This window comes from Dendrobates tinctorius, unplaced genomic scaffold, assembly GCF_039654945.1.
Source record: "Dendrobates tinctorius isolate UK_male_01 unplaced genomic scaffold, ASM3965494v1 ptg000084l, whole genome shotgun sequence".
In the NCBI taxonomy this organism is placed as follows: Eukaryota; Metazoa; Chordata; class Amphibia; order Anura; family Dendrobatidae; genus Dendrobates; species Dendrobates tinctorius.
In genome coordinates, this window is record NW_027361752.1 from 3,356,302 (window position 1) to 3,378,073 (window position 21,772).

At 41.4% G+C, this 21,772-nt stretch overlaps 1 protein-coding gene across 2 annotated transcripts in view; it reads right to left on the reverse strand.

The window, feature by feature from the left end:
• Nucleotides 1-965: 965 nt before the first annotated feature.
• Nucleotides 966-21,772, reverse strand: part of CRYBG3 (crystallin beta-gamma domain containing 3) — a 205,349-nt gene continuing 184,542 nt past the window's right edge. For both annotated transcript variants that reach the window (XM_073584406.1, XM_073584407.1), the window contains exons 19-22: nucleotides 11,176-11,299; nucleotides 7,337-7,495; nucleotides 5,207-5,366; nucleotides 966-3,521 (exon numbers count right to left, since the gene is read on the reverse strand). In XM_073584406.1, coding sequence (XP_073440507.1) covers nucleotides 3,433-3,521; nucleotides 5,207-5,366; nucleotides 7,337-7,495; nucleotides 11,176-11,299 — 532 coding nt within the window. In that variant the 3' untranslated portion in view covers nucleotides 966-3,432. The remainder of the gene's footprint in view (nucleotides 3,522-5,206; nucleotides 5,367-7,336; nucleotides 7,496-11,175; nucleotides 11,300-21,772) is intronic.

Below are 21,772 nucleotides of genomic sequence, written 5' to 3' on the forward strand. Positions count from 1 at the left end.
TTTTTTGCACCTCTTTCTTTCTTCATGTGTTCAATATTTTTTCCTGTGTCATTTCTTATTATTACACAAAAAATAATTTATGGACATCTACGTATGCTTTGATTTATTTGCCTGTGTGGACTGGATGGGTTGTTGCCGACATCTGGTAAGAATTTCATGTTAGTAGCATCTCTAGAAATATAAAAAAACAAACAAAAAAAGTTGCACTCTGTAGTGCTAAAGCATGACAATGTGAAATATATGAAATATGAATAGCTATACTGCCTCTGAATACTAGGAAAAAATTGGCCACTTAGCACATGATTTGGACAATTCATGCATGCCCATCAACCAACGACAAGGTGGTCTCAAAACTGAGGAGTCCTAATGTGTCTAATGTGAATACCTCTCTAAGGGCTCATAGTCACTTGCGAGAGTCTCGCACGAAAACCTTGCACAGCCGCCAGCACTGGGACCAGAGCATAGAAATACATGTAGCCCCGCTCGCTATGGTCCAAGTGCCGGCGACAGTGCCAGGTTTTCATGCAAGAGACTCGCACAAGAATCGTGCGAGTCTCTCGCAAGTGAGTATGAGCCCTAAGACTGAAGTCTGAATTCCTGGGTAAGTCTTATTTTATGGGTAGGTAGGACCCTAGTGCAATTAAAATCCACCACATGCAGAAGGGCAGAATGCTCGGTCAGAAAGCTAACATACAAGGACAAAATGATGGACTGGTACCTCCAAGCTAATGTGAATTTGGTGACGTTCAATACTTATTTCACCCGTTGCATACATCCTGGGGTACTCCTATAATTACTCAGATATTTATTGAAAACGCAAAAGGAAGGACCAAAGTGTCAGATGTTTTTGTGAATTATGCCTGGGATTTTTTCTTTAGTGTAAAAAGTAGGGGCTCATATATGTGATTTTTATAATATACGGTAAGTTGATCACTCAGCAGCAATGGAATAAATGAAGGTACAGATTCGATCACTGAATTTTTATTCCAAATATAAAGAAATCACCATCCATATTACAAATAAAGGCACTCATCCGGGTCATCATCCTTATGACCGTCCAATTGTAAACCTGATTTACATCCCTTCTTCCTATATAGCTGCATAATAATATATACATATACACGCTACAGACTGCTCTGCTCTGGATTTACACATATACACAACATTACTTACAGAGATATATAAATATCTTATTCAATATAGTTCCTGAACAGTATATATATATATACACAACGTCCGGCATCGTCGTGCAGGTGATATACACGAGTTTCTTTATGTATGTACATCATATATCCACCAGAATACAATTACTTTTACACCCATCATAATCTTGCATATATCTGTGCGAACATTTACAAAAATTCTATTTTCAATGAGATTATTCTACTGGAGAAGATAAAACGCTATGATGGAAAATCTTTGGCAGTCGTTGGCCTGAGAGAAATGAAATTCACATTTGCCAACAGTCCCAATTTTGCAGCAGAAGTTTCACAATCTGGACCACAAAATGGCAGGGCTTGGCAAAACAACAACAAATTGCCACTTTTTACGTTTTTTTTCTCGCCGTCTCTGGCATAATTATCCCAAATTTTGCTTTTTAATTGTTAGTAAGTAGAGTAATTGTGCTTGTAAAAGGCAGCGGGGTATTTAAAGAGACCATATAATGAAGATATACAAGAAGTCGTTTCATCATCAAACTTTGCTAGTCCGGTACAATTCGTCAAATCTGACAAATAATGTGGAAAAAAAAAAGAACAAAAGGCAGTGACATTTTTTTCTGGGGAAATGATGGTCACCATTGTAGTTACTGGGGTTCAGCAGGTGCCATAGGTGTCCATTATTAGCTACTTTTTTTCCTATAATGGAACAGAAAAATTAAAATAAAAGCGCAGATGGAAACTAAGGGTCGGCTTACTATGCACTTTTCCTCTACTAAAAAATGTGGTACTAACCATACCGCTGTATATAAATCAAGCACCTAAGATGTTGTGTAGAGAAGAAGGAGTCCCGAAAGGGCGGCACTGCCTAGTCCAAAAAAATAGGAAAACATGGCAAATCATCCTACTAGATAAAAATATATATACGGTATATTACCCACTAAAAAGTAAAAAAAAAAAATGGACAGTGATTGGATGACACGCTAAAGAATCTGAGTGTTATCCTTTTTTTTTTTTTCACGGACCCAATTAGGTGAATGAATGAGCGAGATGGATCTGCAAATAGGATTAAAAAAATGGACAAGCTTGGGTTTTTTATGTCCGTTTACGAACAATAGGTACGTGATGTATTCATGAAAAACACGAGTATAACACATAAGTGAAACTCGGACGTCTGAATGAGGCTTCAAAAAGTTTGCGACTCTTGACATTTTCTCACCGATCCCAGGCAGAACTGCCAAAGTAGTTGAACATACATAAGGTATGGCGAATCCCGCCCTACATATTCTTCAGAAGTTACGCCACTTCAGTGGCTCAACCTACGGCAGAAACGTACGGCAGAAACGTACACCAGTCCCTGAAACTGGAAAGGTGCACGGAGGCAAACGCCTGTGATAAGGTATGCCAAATTCATTAAGTGGTGCTTTTTTTCTCCTACATGCCAATCATTGAGACTGGTGGCGTGCCAAACCCCCGTCTTCAGGAATCGAGCCTATAGTCCTGTTTATCGGCATGTCTTAGGCAGGGGTTTTTTACTGAATGGATGTATGTAAAATGCTTATAATTGACCTGGAAAAAAAAGAAAACTTCAGCCATGTTTAATATTAGAACTAGGTTTGGCAACAAAAGGCAGCTTTCTTCCAAAAACAGCACCACTCCTCTGTTTCCACGTTGAGTGTGGTAGTGCAGACTGACCCTTTTGGAAGACAAGTGGAAATATTGGAAAGAAGCCATAGATTAGTGCTGGGCATTTTCTGGAAAAAAAAAAGCAGCCATGTTTTTCTACTTCTGTACAACCCAATGAAATGCACTGTCTAAGCATCTGTTATGTTACATGGTATGGCGTGCAAACCCTTCTCCACAGACTCCAGTTACTAAGTGTATAGGTGCAGCTTATAAATGACGCTCGGGCACAGGGGTCGGCAGTATCCCGCATCCTCCTCACACATAAAAGCCTGGAGACGGTTCAGTCCAGGGTGACAGAGGTAATGGAAACATTTCCCCGACACCAACATTCGTGTGTTCTGGATCCATTGGCACAAAACCAAGGTCTGTTCTGAATTCTTTCCTGACGCGAGGCGGCCACCGAGATCAGTGCGGCCTGGATCACAAGGGAAACTGTGAAGAATATGAGCCGTAGTTTCTTGGCTGCCCGCCAGGATATTTTTCGCCGAGCTGCGATCCAGTGACATATGACTGCAGTAGTTTCCATATTCCACAGCATGAGTGGAAAGAGATGTCCGATATGTCATTTTGAGCTTTCATCACGGAGACATCATAGCAGCTCAATGTCCCACTTCTGCGTCAGGGAATGGTCTTGGACTCTGTTGACTACTATGTAGTTTTTGTCGTAGTAATTTCCACCTAAAAACAAACAAAAAGATATGTTTTGGGCAACACCGTTAACACTATGATAATGATAACTAGTAGTGATGAGCGAGTATACTCGTTGCTCGGGTGTCCTCCGAGTATTTTGGTGTGCTCGGGGATTTAGTTTTCGTCCTCAGACAGGCTGAATACATGTGGGAATTCCCTAACAAACAGGCAATCCACACATGTATTCAGCCTGTCTACAAGTCGCAAATCATGCAGCTGAGGACTAAAACTAAATCTCCGAACACGCTAAAATTCTCAGAGACCACCACTCGCTCATCACTAATAACTAGAGGTAAAATACAAAAACAAGAAAAGTGTCTAAAATATAGCTAAACCTGGCCAAAGATAATGGAAATTGTCTAAAAGAAAAATCTATCTGTTGCCCATAGCAACCAATCGCAGCGCAGGTTTCATTTCAGATTCAGCTTTTCAAAAATAAAAGCTGTGCTGTGATTGGTTGTTATGGAGAGGAAAGTCTTTATTTTAGAATTCTGTCATTCATCTGTGTCACGTTTTAATCTGTGAATTCAGATATTTCATTCAGTTGCATTGCCCGGTGCATAACATCCAGTCCCTCGCCGTGCTGTCTGCCATTACTAATATTTGTGGGAGAATGGATCCTTCTACAGATCTCAGAGCGGTCCTGTAATAGGAGCCACTGGTGTAACATGTCCATTCATGACATTTATTCTCTCCTAAATATTCCACCATCAGCTGTGAGTGATATTAATGAGAAGTAGGAGGAACTGTAGCTACTGTGCTATGAAGTGGAGACCCCGTAACATTGGAGCGGGGTCACCGAGTGCTGAGGGGCAGAGGGCAGAAAAGTCACCAATGCTCTTCTGACTCCATAACTGTCTAAACCTCCTCTGCTATTAACATTAGCACAAAAACTGTACCCCCGCCGGGGGCTTCATGGCGCATACGAGCCATACATCACCAAGCACAAACACAATCGATGGATGAAGTGGTGTAAAGCTGTTACCACTGGACTCTGGAGCAGTGGAGACATGTTCTGTGCAGTTACGGATCATGCTTCCCTATCTGGCTGGCATCTGATGGATGAGTCTGGGTTTGGTGAATGCCAGGAGCACATTACCAGCCTGATTGCATTGTGCCAATTGTAAAGTTTTGTGGAAAAGGGATAATGCTATGGGTTCAACATACCAAAATATGCTGAATAATTGTAGTTTCAAACTTTATGGGAAACAGTTTAACAAAGATCCTTTTCTGATCTTGCATGTCCCCCAAATAAGATAAAATATCTAGGTAAAAAAAATATATTTTTTATGTCTGTAGCTCTTCTAACTAACTGTTATTATTGAAAGATAGAGTGTGTAAATGTAATTTTGTGAGCCCCATTACAAAATTTTCTATAGGGATAGCCAACGATCACAGGTGATTAATAGTACTAGTCTTGTCACATGCACCAAAGGGACCTCCATATTCACCATATTTACACCAATTGTGAAAGATCTACTGACCAGCTAGTCAGAAAAAAGGCTTGTGGCCCGAATCTTTCTGTGATTCTCTGATCACCCCCAAATAATATGGACACAGGTTAGTTTATCCACACCTACTTTAAAACCCCAAAGCCAAAAAGGCAGCTGATGAAGGCTGAATAAATAGGCAGTCTTCATTAAGGAGACCACAAATTAATAATAATCACCTACCTTTAAGATCAAGAACAAGGTCATCACTTATATATGAAGAGATTGTGCCACCTTTATCGATCTTCCACTTCTGACGTGTTTTCCCATGTTCTGACCATAATGACACCTTTGACCCTGGGATATTTTTGCCTCCGATAACATCCAAACAGGAATCATTTGCCTGAAAATATGATGAAAAATATGCACAATATCAATAACACAGTATTGCCAGATAAGTAGAAGATTCACAGCTACAATCATCAGTGGAAAGTGCCCATATATGTACCGCCACCTGATATCAGGGACAGTGATCCACCATTCATAGATATGATGACTATACTAGCTGCCAGCACACCACTACTCTGACATGTCACGTGAAGTTACCAACTGTGCTGAGGTTACAATTGTAGGACATGCCAAATCTTCCAGAATGTCCGGATTGGTCGTGGAAAATGGGAGACACCCCCAAACACCCAGAAGATTTGATTACTTTCTTAGGAGCTACCAAAACCTCATGGAAAGCAACATTTTTGGAAGTTTCTTATGCGAGATGTCAGAATGCTCCTTCATCAGATTAATTCATACTGTCGATGTAATCATATTAAGCCATTTTGGGATTCTGTCTTTTCCGCTTATCAAGCCATTAGTGGTCATTCGGTGACCAGCGTCCCCCAGGTGGCCTCATTATCTATACTCCAGGGCTCGTTTCGGTTCCAGAAAAAGGAGCACCTAAGATTTTGCTTAACTGTTGCATGCACTATGATCCCGAGACATTGGAAATCCTCCCAATCTCCGAATATGTCCGATTGGGTTAAGGAGATGACCAGCCTTCAAAGTATGGAGGAATTTTCCGCTGAGGTTAATGGTTCAATGGAGAAATATCTGCAGGTTTGGAATCTTTGGATTTTGTATATGGACTCTCAGGATTTTAAATCCCTCTTTTCTAAGCCATAAGGGAAGATAGATTGAACAATAAGGGTTAGATGGACATCATTATAGGGGTGCAAGTTCCCCCCTTTTATATCAGACTTCATGGTTCCACCCCCCTTTTAATTCTTTTTCTCTCCTCCCACCTACCCACCCCTTATTCCTACTCTTCTTTGTCTCATTCGTGTTTACACCATTATTAATTGGAGTGACCTAGCTTCTCTGGTTTGGGTCGCTCTCTTTCAGTGGATACTTCATATGTATTGCCAAGGGTCATACAGTGTCCCTGGATAGGGGATTCCTCCATCCGCCATGGATTTATGTTTCTTTTCAGATTTTGTTGGACTTGATTGGAAATGACTTTTGACCTGAAAGTTCTATTATTTCAGGACTTGATGGCTACAGGTCCTGATATACAGTTGTAAAGGAGATTTCTTTTTGTACTCAGTAATCATTATGTTGTTGAATCCTTTGTTACTGGATTGTTCTAAATTTCTTTTCAATAAAAACCAGATTAAACATAATCCATATTGTCCACCCGCACATTCAAAGGTAAAGTAAAGGGACAAAGGTTGGAAGGGGCCTTTTTACAGACACAGTATTGGCCATTTACTTTTTTCAGTGAGATACAGCTCTAGCAAAAATTAAGAGACCACCATATCAAAACCCTGTCATGGGCAGCCCATTGTCCAGACCTGAACCCCATTGAAAACCTCTGGAATGTAATCAAGAGGAAGATGGATAGTCACAAGCCATCAAACAAAGAACTGCTTCAATTTTTGCACCAGAAGCCGTGTGAAAGACTGGTGGAAAGCATGCCAAGACGCATGAAAGCTGTGATTAAAAATCATGGTTATTCCACAAAATATTGATTTCTGAACTCTTCCTGAGTTAAAACATTAGTATTGTTGTTTCCAAAATGATTATGAACTTGTTTTCTTTGCACTATTTGAGGTCTGAAAGCACTGGGGTTTTTTTATTTTGACCATTTCTCCTTTTCAGGAAAAAAAATACAAAATTTATTGCTTGGAAATTCGGAGACATGTTGTCAGAAGTTTGTAGCCTAAAAGAACAATTTACGTTTTACTTAAAAATATACCTATAAAGAGAAAAATCAGACAAACTGAACATTTGGAAGTGGTCTCTTAATTTTTGCCAGAGCTGTATATAATAGTACTCTTTTAATCACGGTAGTATATTTATATATTTTAAATGAATATGTACCTTGGACTTTAGGAATCCTCTGCAGAAATACCAGATCTGAGTGGTCTGCCCATTCCTTGGAGAGACACTGACAAATGTCGCTCTTGAATCTGCTAGTTTCCCAGTGACTGTCAGATACTTGTCTTTGTCTCTGTTCTTAATCATAAAATATACTGAAGGCTGTAGGAAGAAACAAGGCAGATAAAAGAATGTGGCATCACAATATTATGTAGATAGATAGATACATAGGTGGAATTTGAGACTGCTGGAGCTGAACTATCATTGGTGTCTTCACATGGGGCATATGGGCTTTTATTTCTGTATTTTCATGCATGTGTACATTGTTTGTATAAGTCTATATATATGTGTGTGTGTGTATATATAAAACTGTATATACCTGTATATGTAGTTATATATGTATATACTGACATGCAGTGACTATGGGCGCTAACCAGGTCCCTAGAACTAGGGGCACGCTAGGCTATCCCTTTCCCCCAAATTACTTCTAAAGGTGGAGATGCCAGGTTCACATGCCTTGCTATGCTCCTATATCAACCCTTTTCTGTCCCCTCCTCCACCCAGGATAGTGGAAGCAACAGTGTATAGGAATACACTAACCAGACAAAAAAGGGAAGACGGAAAGGGATAAATGAAAATACCAAACATACAAAATACACTCACCAAACACCAAAGGGGAGTAAAAGGAAAGAGAAACTAAATAGGAGAGGATGAGGATGTGTACACAAACAAACTCCAAGCAACAATCTCTTGAACAACTCTCCAAATGCCAACTCCAACCACGAGCTACCCCTCAAACTCCAGAACCAGGCAGCAAGAACTAACCCTGGCAATCCCTAAGTGCCAGAGGCGAGCATATATTGCAGACAGGAGTGGCCATCACTGAACAGCTGAGATAATCCAGGTAGGAAGGTTCCAGGAGCTACAACTGAAACCATGCTAACAATAAAAAAAAAAATCTGCACCCTTTAATAAGATGGTGCATTACTTCTAACCAGTGCAGTAGTTTGTGAAACCAAAAACAGCGGTTTTCTAACTCCTCTATGTCACAGTATCCTCGCGACAGTACACCCTCTTCTAAGAGGGACCTCCGGAACCTCAGGGCCGGATTTATCAGAGTGTATGCAGTAAAAGACAGGACCAACCTGACCGCATGAACATCAGATGCTGGTAACTACATTCTCTCTTCAGGACTGTAACACTTCCAGTGTACCAGATACTGAAGAGACCGACAAACCAAGCAAGAATTGATAATTTTAGCTATCTGAAATTCCAAATTCCCATCAACCATGACTGGGGAAGGTATTGGTGGCGATGGTTCAGAGGAAGCAATGTATTTGAGATCGGTGAAACACATTATGAATCTTAAAAGTGGGTGGCAAAGCAAGGCAAAAGGCTTCTGGATTGCCAACGACCACAATCTTAGGGTATGTGCACACATAGTTTTTTGTCTCTGCGGATTTTGTGGAGAAAACTGCAGGAAATCCGCAGGACAAAGTGCTGCGGTTTTTCTGCAGTTTATCTGCGGTTTATCTGCGTTTTTTCTGCGGTTTTGCCCTGCGGTTTTACACCTCATAATGGATGAGGTGTAAAACTGCAGCGTTTCTGCACCAAACAATTGACATGCTGCGTTTTGAAAACCGCAGCAAAACCGCGCGGAAAAAAACGCAGCATGTGCACAGCTTTTTTTTATTTCCATAGGAAATAAAGGTACTGTACAACACAGCAGAATCTGCTGCGTTTCTGCAGAGCCAAAAACGCTGCGGAAACGCAGCAGAAACCGCAAAGTGTGCACATACCCTTATAGTGACAGATGTACCTGGTTCCATATTTCCAAGACGGAACCTTCAACTTAATGTGCCTTGAGGACAACCACGCCAAATCACCAACACACAGACCCAGACCGACCAAATGTGTCTGCTCAGTCACTCTTCTTTAATGCCAAGAGTTCCCAATTACCAAAATCATAGTTTTTCTCAGTGGACAACAGTTTCTTTGAAAAGTATACACACATACAGCTCCAGGAGCTACAACTGAACAGTTTAACCCTTGCACCACTAGCAAAGAAAAAAACTGCACTGTTTAATAAGAAGGTGAAATATATAACCAGTGAAGGAGTTTGTCAAACAAAGCACCACGGTCTTCTGGCCCCTCTCTGTTGCGGTATCCCTGTGACATAATCTATGTATATACATAAACATACAGTGAGTGAAATGATAATTAAACAATTTTCTAATAAATATAATTCTAAAGGTGCTATTGACATGAAATTCTCACCAGATGTTAATACCAACCCATCCAATCCACACAGGCAAAGAAATCAAACCATAGATGTCCATAAATTAAGTTATGAGCAATAATCAGAAATAACACAGGGAAATAGTATTGAACACATGAAGAAAGAGAGGTGCAGAAAGTCATGACACTCAACTCAAATTTATCAGTAATTAGAAAGCAATTCTGGCCTATAAAAAGGTGTCTCATTACTGAGATGCCACACAAGAAACATCTCATGATAGGTAAAACCAGTGGGCTGTCTCAAGACCGTTGCAACTTTATTGTTGCAAAACATGCTGATGACATCGGATACAGAAGAATTTGTAAACTGCTGAAGGTTCCAGTAAGCACTATTGGGGCCATAATTCAGAAGTGGAAAGAACATCATTTCACCATAAACCGGCCACATCCAGGTGATCTCTGCAAGATTTGAAACAGAGGAGTGAAAAGAATTATCAGAAGAGTTGTCCAAGAGCCAAGGACCACCTGTGGAGAGCTTCAGAATATACAGCTATTCGGATAACCTCTTATCCAAAGCTATTCGATCATCCCTAATTTCTGCACATTTCTTGTAAATTTATGATACCATTATTTTGGTGAGTTTTTTGCAGGTTCTTTGACCTCAGTGGGGAAAAAAAAACTCCAGGAAAAATGCTAAAAACAATTGCTGGGCTGTATGCTGTCATTTTGATACAATCCCTGTTTTCTCTGCTGCAGATCTAGCAGTGCTCAAGAATGCTGAACCTGGTATAACTCCGCCCACACAACTCATTGGCCTCTCTCTGTGTACACTGTACATTGACAGAAAGCTGCTTATCCGTGGTGGGGGCGGGGTTACACAGAGCAGTTGACTAGGAGGCATGAGACACCTAGTCTTCTGGTGATAATCTCCTGCTGATAAAACACTGATTTTACTGAAACAGTAACACACAGTTTAGTAAGAGACAAATCACTGGAATCTGGCTGTCAGCCCCTACATCATAATGCTATCAGATTACACAGCAAAAAAAATGCTGACAGATTATTTTTAAGGCCCCTTTACATGGACCCATCAGCTGAACAAATGTTCAAAGGAAAGTTAGCTGCCAATCACAGCCCTGTGAAAACAAGAGCTAACAAGTGATCAAGCAATAATTGGGTTAATTAAATCTTTTATGCTGGTCCAAAATAAATCATCACTGCTCGTTAGCACATGCCCTCATATATTTACTGTGGGCAGGAATAATCAAAGCAACACTCGCTCATCCCATCTCTACTAGAAGCATAGCAAGCGCTTATCGACAGGCTCCATCGTGTGCTGTGTAAAAAAGACCCCACTCTTGGGCTGTGAACCCACTATTCGTCAGCACAGTTCAGAAGGGTATTTTTAATGTTACCCAAGGCCCTGCTGATGTTTCTAGGAAATCAGATAATGTAGAGTAATGGTCAGGGGTTGAGTTCCGTGGCCTCTGTTCAGCTCAAGTAACCAAACTTTTCCGCCAGTGTGCCTTTTAGCTTTACGACTTGTTTATTAATGGACTGTCAGCAAGGAATGATCAATGGGCGCAGCTTACAGCTCCTGTTACCTGTCTTAGAGGACGCAGGGACCCAATCGCTTTCCAGCCACTGAACTGTGACCAGTTTTGAATTTGCTGAGGATCCAGCAGCATTTGTCTTCCAAGGAAATTGGCACTTTCAAATGCAATCCACCTGCAAATGTACAGAACGTGAAAATGTGATCAGGTTAATACAAATAAAAGGATCCAATGAAATGAAAAAAGAAGAGCACTGAAAAATTCATTCACAAAAAAAACCACGACATGGCTTGTGTTAAACGGAATGTCTGAATTGCCAAAAAAAGTCACAGAATGTTCTAAAATAATAGAAGCTATTCTCACTGGCTGTATCCCTTGCCACTGCAGTGGTCCGTGCTGGGGCAGTGATGGCGCTCTTCCATCACATGACCATTGGATTGAGATGTAATCCATTGCACTGCTGATGATGTCCCGCTGCTGTCAACTGAGAGCTGCAGCCAATCGCAGAAGTTAGGTGACCAAAGATCAGGATGTACCGTAATGTGAATCCACCAGATCGACTTACTCTGGACTTATAATGAATAAAGTCCCCGAGTATAGAGTACAGCTTCTATTTTACTTTTAGAACATTTACTCTTTTTTAATCAGGAACCATTTAAACTTTGAGGTTTACTGCTTCCAACCTTAAAGGGTTGGCCATGAACAACAACGGATAAATGATAAGTTTATGATCGCAGGGGGTCCAGCTGAAGCCCAGTGAGCATGATGCGACCATGAGCATGTGCGACCACAACTTATAGACGTCAATCACCACAGGCTGTGAATGGAGCAGTGGTCGCACATGCTCACTAATGCTTTATTCTCAGGATCGGTGAGAGTCCCAGCAGTCAGACCCCAGAGATCTGTGGATCTGTCCACTGTCCAGACATGTACTTTATTAAACGTTCCTCAAAGTCTTTTAATAAACTGATGACAGGATGGATCTATTACTTTTTTCAATATGGCTTGAGATGGATACTGTACCTAACAATGGAGACTCATGCTTCTCAGGGTTTATGCCCCTGTGATGGCTTCAATTTCTCACTTGTGTTAAGAAAAATTAATTAAGAAGTCTACAGATGGTGCCATTCTGAAAATGTCAGAGCTGTCAGAAGGCAGAGAGATATCCCACTGCAAAAGTGTCGCTCATCACCTGCAAATTCAATTGCTTTTGTGTTAAGAAGTTTCTGCGCTGCAATATCCTTCTTGTGCGTTACTTTAAGAAAGGCTACAGCAAACTGGTGGAGGGTCAACCTCTAGGACCCCCACAATCGTTAGAATGAAGAGGCTGTTTCCATTTTTGCCCTTTCTCCAGCACAGTGACACTCCCAAATTAGGTGCATGGGTTTAGCATAAAAGAAACAGAGCGCAGCCCCCAATTTATAATATGCCATTTATAATACTGGTGCCAGATGGGAAACTGGATCCCCTAAATGTACAGGACCCAGGTGCGACTGCTACCTCTATAGCCAAGCCCCTGCTCCATGCTGGTGCTGAGTATGAGTTATGACATGACCTTAGCGACGTCAATCTGTTGGAAGTCCATACTTTATTATTCCATTTTCAGGTCCTGAACCTGCAATCACGTGAATGCTTGTATAGTACACTGCAAGCACGATTACTGTTCCAATGGGCTTTGTGCAGGAAGGGGGAAAATAGTGGCACCTATGGGGTTAAACTGTGATCAGAGCTGGCTCCTACTGCTGCAATTAGCTCTACTGTACACATGCCAATGTGAATCTGCCTCAATTGCGCCCCCACAAGGCTCAGTGCAGGTTTGCAAGGTGCTGTTCTCAGTCCTTTTTCCAATCTAAAAATGATTGTCTCAGAGTCTATTATCGGGATCGGCTACAGACAAGGTGCCCTATCTAATATCACTATGAGGAGAGGGTTATATTACACGCAGGTGGTGAAACTTCAGGAAAGGTGCCTTTGGGAAGAACAGAAGCACACAATACATAAACCCTAATATTTGACAGCATATGTTTGTCATTGGTCTGTCCCTGATGTATTCTCCTCGGATAGCTAATCTCCAGAGAAGGAAGCAGAAATAGACATGTAACAGTCAGCGCTTTCTCCTCACCGCTTGACAGGTACATGTGTTCCCACTCACAGGTAACAATTCTTATTCGTATGGCTCTGGAAGGTGTTAAATCAAGGTTGCATATTAAATCATCATGGAATGTACATACATTATAAAGATGTAGCAGAGCTATCACTATGTGCTTGGTTCTTCTTTACACAGGACTACAGGAAAAACTTGTGCATATCATAAAGCATCTTCAGACATTACACAATTAGAAAAGACTAATCTAGTATAGTATAAGAATGGTCGCACACGCATCGGGGGGGGTCTATTCCCACCGCAATACTGTACTAACATGTCAACTTCTACTGCCTGCACTGTTGTAGAAAGCAATTATCATCCATGGTGTAAAACGTGCTCAGGGGTTCATGACTGGTGGCTTAAAGGTGAAATCTCTGTTAAGACTTCAAAAATAATCATCTTTTCCCATGAGGATCATGCCTGGAAGTCATCCAGAGATCACACTGCTAGACTCTGAGATATAGCGGCGAGGTTGGCACGTGCCAGCCCATAAGGACTGATAGTCGCCAGATTACACGGGAATACAGTTCTTCAGTCGTCCTCTTTTGTCAAGTTGCTACGAATTAGCCAGTGCTTAATTAATTCTTTCTGATTTTGGGGAAGTTGGGCACTAGACTAAAAATTGCCCCCAATAGGCTAGGTTCTCACGAGCGCATAAAAATCGGTCTGAGTTTCATCCGGAATCGTTGGACGATTTTTTTCCCTCACTTATCAACCATATACAATCCGTATTTTTATGTGTTTTTATTGATCATTTACAGTTTTCTATGTTACAGAACTGCAATGTGTCCACAAATATCGGTCACATTGGTCCGAGCACTGTCTGTTCCGTTTTTTTTCCACGGACAGCGCTCGTATCGGAAATATGGTCCTATGAATGCGCCCTTACAGAATGTTCACAGGTATAGGATCTGCTGCAGATTTCCCATCCGGATTTTCAGATGTTTAAAAAAAAAAAAAAAATCCATAATAGCAAAAACCAAGAAACAGCAAAGTGGGTGACTTTGTAATAAATCGAATCCACGCATGGCAGAAGGTTTCTGACAATAAACTGACTTTTCTTTATCATCCTTAGTAGAGTGGTCATAGATTTATTGGCGATCTCTTCCCGATGGGGAAATGGAACACTGTTTCTTTTAGATTATATTTCATGGGTAATAAACAGCAAGTGTCCAGAATAAACCAACATGCCTCAAATTTTACAAAATAAAACCACAAAAAAAGCAACAAAATTCTACTTATCACCTTAAGCTGGTGCCCAGATGCCCTTTGTACTCCTGACACAGTGATATGTGACCACTGCAGCCAATCACAATATGTCTTTGCTGAAGTTTAGTTTTTTTGCTAGGCAGCACCAAGAAAACATAACCTAGACATCATCCAACAGAAGAGATGGCATCCCTTAGGCTGGAGTCACACACAACCATTAAAAAAACGGTCCCATTTTAACGGTCCGAAATCGCACAAAGGTATCTTAACCATTGATCCGTTTTTGATGCGATTTTTCTTAATTGATGCGATTTCAATCGCATGTAAGGATCCGTTTGACATCCGTCTGGCGAGATTTTATCGCAGGGTAGCTAAATGGACACATAATGGAGCCCAATGACAGGTTTCCCCACACAAACGAATTAATAGATCTAGACACACACACATATATATATATTTTTTATACATGTCATAGAGACACATTAATATATATATTACAAATTCAAACAGTTCTTCATAGCAGAATAGCCGCAGAAACATTTGCCGGCTTTTGTATAATTATTCTCCTGCCCGACATGAAATGACACATGGTTTACATATAGTTAACCATTTCATTTAATGTTTTTTTTGTTATGTCTATCACTATTAATTTGATGAGGGTTTGTGGGTAAAATTTTGGACTTGTAGGGGTTAATTTAAGGGGTTAATTAATTGTATGAAATTGCAGGGACTCCTGCCGACGTCACTGAGGCTGCAGGGAGTCCCCGTAATTTCATACAACGAATTAACCCCTTAAATTAACTCCTACAAGTCCAAAATTTTACCCACAAGCCCTCATCTAATTAATTGTGATAGTCATAACAAAAAAAAACATGAAATGAAATGGTTAACTATATGTAAACCATGTGCCATTTCATGTCGGGCAGGAGAATGTTATACAAAAGCCGGCAAATGTTTCAGCGGCTATTCTGCAATGATGAACTGTATGAATTTGTAATATATGTATAAATGTGTCTCTATGACATGTATAAAATATATATATATTGTGTCTAGAGCTATTCATTCTTTATTTAACCGGTCTCTGTGATTTTACTGTATTGGAAGAATTGCCGGCTTTTGGTAAAGGACACCGGGTGCGATTTTATCGCAACTCACACATCGGGTCCGTTTTTAGTCCCATTTTTTCTCGCCCCCATAGACTTGTATTGTCGAATCCGATCCGAAAATCGGTGACAACCGCAGCATGCTGCAATTGTCTCGGTCCGAGGATCGGATCCGATCAAAAATCGGATGATGGGAGCAGCACCATAGAATAACATTGGGACGAATGCAATGCGATTTTTTTATCGCATTGCATTAGTCCGATTTAATCGCCAGTGTGACTCCGGCCTTAGACCCAACATCAGTTTGTGTCGTCATACCTCTTCCACAACTTTATACTGTATGAATGTTTGGTGCCATAGATTATTATGCTTTGCTTATATAGCGCCATCATATTCTGCAACACTTTAAATACATCACCATCAATGCAAAGCAACAGTGCTAACCACTGAGCCACCGAGCTGCTGATAGATGTAAGTATGGCGCTTTGCAGAATTGTTACTAGACATAACTGCAAACAGCTACTATCTGGTGGCACACCGACATGCCTGTCCTGAAGCCAGAGCTTTCATTTTTATTTAATTTTATGCCAGTGCTGAATATGCCATAATAAGTAAAACTAGAAGTAAACAGGAGAATATATGAGATTTTAAGTAAATTGGAGTTACTTTGTCTAATTTGCAAACAGTCTCTGACATAAAATCTCATGTGAACGTCTTCAGTCAAGTTTGTTTTCCATTAGTCGTAAATTTCGGTAATGTATTTAATCTGCTGTCACTACAGATGAATGCGTCCTGACATACTGGTACATGGTGTGCTGATTTCACTTACTTTTCACTGTAATACTAAATTAAGGCCACGGGAAAGGATGGCTCCCATTTTACTGTCACAGGATGGTTTGCCAACAAGCTGCAAATGTTATCAAAAGTCAAAATTTTAATATCAAACCAGAGCTCATTATAATGATGCCCTGTAATAACAGCTTTTTGACAAATACATGTAATCATCTGCTCAGGAATATTTCAATGGGGTTCTCCGTGTTTGCACTAAAACAAAAAAAAAATAATTGACATCAGCACAGGATGTGACCATAACGGTACTCGCCTCTCCTGGATCAAGCGTCCAGCCTTTCATCTTCCTCCAACCTCCGTCTCTCTGTTCCTTGGCGCATCGGAATCCTTTGACATTTAATACGCTCCTCTGACATCTAGCACAAACCTTAACAAGCCTTATAGGCCGGCTCAGGTAGCGGGTCATCATCTGAGTATTCAGGTAGTTGTTATTTAGGCTGCAAGTGTGCACTGTTTGTTAATTTCTGGTTTCCTTGATCACTCAAGAAGTTTAGCCCTGCTACATTGCTGAGTACTCTGCTATACTACGGATCAGTTCTGCCTTAGATTAGTGATGATCCAGCAATGCTACTCTGCCATATCGCTGCAAGCCCTAAATTGGAGCCAGTGATGGGCCCAGCTCTATTATTTCACTGAGTCAATTCTACCATTCTATTGTCAACTCTGCATAACACTCTGTGGAAAACTCAGCTCTGCTATATCACAGAATCATACTGCAATCAGTTCTGCATTGGACTATGTGACAAAATCAATTGTGCTGCATTGCTAACTTAACTCTACTACTCCGCTCGTCCAGTACTGCCATTGCCTCCTGCGTAACTCAACTTCAGTTCATCATCAATGAGTCTACCCTGCTTCCTTGTGTCACGCCTGGTGCCATTTCCTTAACTCTGATCACTTGATTGTCAGATCAGCTTGCGTTGTTCCATCCGGATGTCCCTGCTACACCAATATCTTCAGTTCATGCTGCATAACAACTGCTCATCCAGACCAGGAGTCTCACCGGGTGAAACATAAAACATAGTTTACAACGTATGTTCTGTATTTGTTCCTCAAGAGCAAAACTCACGGACCAACTATTATGAGCGGTGGAACGCACTAAATAAAATTATAATAAAGTGCGTTCACCGCTCGGGGTCCACCGTGCGGTAGATGGTAAAACCACTGCTAGGAGGTGGCAGAGCTATGAGGCGGTAGTGTGCACAGGGTTAAAGGCGTCACCCAAGTGCACTGTGCAGAATCTGTTACACACACAGAGCTGCAAGCTGAAGCACATGTAGTGGTAATACTGGAGCAAGCTCTGTTACACACACAGAGCTGCAAGCATAAACATATGCAATAGTAACCTACTGCGAACCCTCTCTGGACTGCGAAAGCAGCGCGGTGTAGATAGTGCCGCAGGGAGACACCGCTGAAACGCAGGCGCAATGTCAGACGCTAAGCTGCTGGGCGCTGGAGCAATGGCGCGCTGGCGCTAATACTGGCTCTGACTTAAACACTCACACATTCGTAATAACCAAGGAATGGGGGTTTCAAATGAGTCATTCACCAGTCCATGCATCCATCAACAAACATACAGCAGCAAGTATGACTATACCAGCGCATGGCGGAACAGCCATGTGCACTTTTTATAGCGTATGGGACTTGCCGGAAATCTCCAGAACTCCCAGAGGAGCCAATAGGATTGAAAGCAGGACCTGAGCACCTGACACCTGAACTCCAATAGGAGCTCGTCCTGTGAGCATGCTCAGAAGCTGGTACAGAGGACTTAGCCTCTGGAGATAAATGTGAGGAACTGGATCTCTGCATAGGTATGGCAGAACACAGATTCCTAACACCAACATCTCAAGAAGTTAATTCTGTTCTAGAAACCATTGTATTAAAAAGAGTGGGGCATGGGGAGGAGTGTTCAGAGTGGTTCTCCTCTGACTTCTCCTTGGCTACAATAGGTGAACACGAAACACCTGTCAATCAAGATGAATTCAAGTGCAAAGGACAAAGCTACAATATTGAGGGCAGCCGCTAAATAGTGTATTAAATCTTGTAAATCTCACAACGTCTCTGTCCACAAAACACAACAGCACTAACGTCTCCATTCTCCAGACTACTGGCCGGTATGTAGGTTGCCATGCAGCCTGCACCCTCAAGCTTCCCCTTGGCTACCTTAAAAAATACCAAAGTGATACAAATACATCAATTATCTATGACATTGAAAAATTGATGTAAAAATAACAATCTTGTGCTTTGCTCAGACATCGTCACTAAAAAAAACATTACATTACAATGGCTTCCAGCAATCTGGCTTTCAGAAAACGAGTGCAACAGCATTCTACGGTTGCTGACTGCCAGTCTGACAAGTGGCGCCGATGAGACAGGTGCAGTCAACCTGAGCAAGAGAAGCGGAGCAATCCATTAAATTATTGGGCTGGTGCTTAGACAAATAATGTATGGTACATGACAGATGTACAAGGAGACCCCAGTATGCATTTTAGTACAGTAGATGCCGAATACATGCCAAACCACAGACAAATGACATTGTCCTTAATCTGACTAGGTCAGCATTCATCTCCCCATTCCTCCTTCTATCATACACAGTTATTACTAACTGCATCTTACCTGTGGGTGATGATTGGAAATAACTGATTACAGAAATAGAGATGTGCATTGAGGTCTAATGCATGATTAGTGATTAGTGAAATGCAGGATCTCTAGGTGTTTCCCCGAGGTTTCTATAATCTCTATTGATTTGTTTCCAAGTGAAATAAGAGCTAATACATATTAATTCCAGACATTGGTAGGCTTCCCCAGGTCCTATAATGACTGATATGACATACATTATCAAATAATTTGCATAACTGACCAATATCTTTTAGAGGATTTTCCCTGGGATAAGAGGATTACTAGACTTCCATTAATTAGGTCATAAAATGTGACTTATATTTATGTGATGCTTAAGTAAGAAGATGCTGCTTGCACTGCTATCCACAAAGTCTTTCTGATATTGTATAATACTGGAGATACCAAAGTGCTGAAGAAAAGGCTGCCAACACCTTTGTCCACCTTGTCTGACCTCACATTTATCATACCATGGGTGCTGAGGTAAGAAAAGGCTGCTCACGCTGCTTTCAAACGTTGTGATTCTCATATACTACTAGAGATGCCAGTTGTGCTGAGGTAAGAAGAGGCTGCTCACACTGCTGTCCACCCTGCCTATCTAATCTAATACTGGACATACCAAAAGTCCTTAGATAAGAAGAGGTCACTTACATTGCTGTTCATCCAGTGTTTTTAACTTAACATTGAGGTAAGATGAATAGAGGCTGCTCACACTGCTGCTCACTCTGTCTTTCTGATCTAATACTGGATATACCAGGAGTTCTCAAGTAGGAGGAGGCTAGTAGCCTGTTGACACTGCTGTCCATCCTGTCATTTTGATCCAATACTGGAGATACCAGGGGTGCTGAGGTAAGAAGAGCCTAATCACACAGCTGTTCTTTCTGATCTAATACTGGAGATTATTGCGTTACTGTGGAAAGAAAAGGCTGCTTACACTGCTGTCCATTCTGTCTTTCTGATACAATACTGGAGATACCACGAGTTTTGGAGTAAGAAGAGGCTGCTTACACTGCTACCCACCTTGTGTATCTGAACTAATATTGGAGATACCAAGGGTGCTGAGATAAGAAGGGGCTGCTTACACTGCTGTCCACCATGTGCTTCTGATCGAATACTGGAGATACCAGGAGTGCTAACGTAAGAAGAGGCTGCTCACACTGCTGTAAACCATTTCTTTCTGACCTAATACTAGAGATAACAGAGGTGCTAAGGTAAGAAGAGGCTGCTCATACTGCTGTCAACCATGTCTTTCTGATCTATTACTAGAGATAACAGGGGTGATAAGGTAAGAGGAAACTGCTCATACTGTTGTCCACCATGTCACTTTGAATGAGAATACAAGGTATAAGTTATCTCCAGGTCACATCGGGGAAAATTCCCACTGTATATGCTCATAGACAGTTTTTGTAAGTGTAAGAAGGGGGAGGCAATTTAAATTCTATAGTGACTCCCTAGATAAAATGTTTGTGATTTGCTAATTAAAATGATTTAGAATTTTTTTATTTGACATTTCCTTTAGTGGTCTATTCTTTTCTATTGCCGCAGAACCCATTCAATGTTAGTGTTAATAATAATAATAATAATCTTTATTTTTATATAGCGCTAACATATTCCGCAGCGCTTTACAGTTTGCACACATTATCGTCACTGTCCCCGATGGGGCTCACAATCTAAATTCGCTATCAGTATGTCTAGTGTTGCAATGTATAGAAGATAACATATAAATGAGTGTAATTAGAAAGAATGTACAATTTTACGAAGATGTGGAAGTATTACAAAGTTGTTTTAATAGCTAAAAAGTATTTTTTTAATGACACAAAAGACTTCTGTGGAATAGAGAGGCTGTCACACAACAATCCTGTCACGGTCACAAGAAGACACAAGAATAATCTCAGAAAGTGACACACACAAGAATGTGCAAACAGGCGGGTCCAAATACCAGTGCTAAAGACGCTCAACATTTCCTTTCACAAACTGTTTAGTTTGGAGGTGGAAAGTAACAAGTGTTTGAGTGTCAGAGTGTGGCAGAAACTCCCTGCAAATATAACACATAGTTCTGCAAGGGCTGCACCTTGTCAGGGACTGCGAGTATCATTCTCCCTTGGGGCAAAACTCTCATTACCCTGGAAAGATCCAGAGCTCCAATGGAACAAGTGGAGGGCTGCCATCAAGGCTAACAGCCCACTCACCCCCGGCCAAAGATTGCTGGGTGCCATTTCTGAACCGCAGCATAAGGCCGGAGTCACACACAGCGAGATACGGCCGAGTCTCGCAGGTTAAAGCCAAGCTCTGGCACCGGCACTCCGGAGCGGAGCGTGCAGCTCCATGTATTGCTGTGCGGCTGCACGCTCCGCTCCAGAGTGCTGGCGCCAGAGCTTGGTTTTAACCTGCGAGACTCGGCCGTATCTCGCTGTGTGTGATCCCGGCCTGATTCAGGTGATTGGGGTAGCATTGTGACCCCTATGGTACTGTGACAAGTAAGTCACAAAAAGACAAACCCAGTCAGACTTGAGACCCATTGGTCATGGTCGTGGTACCCTAAGGGTCACAATACTACCCCATTCACACCTGCATTCGATGTAGAAATGGCACATAGCAATCTTCAGCCACACGACCTGTGGTGTAACAGGCAAAGTCGCCGTGTAGCACCAGACTGAGACAAAGAATATGGCAGAAAAATGACAATTCTAATGAGGATTCATCGCAACCAACAACAGACCATATC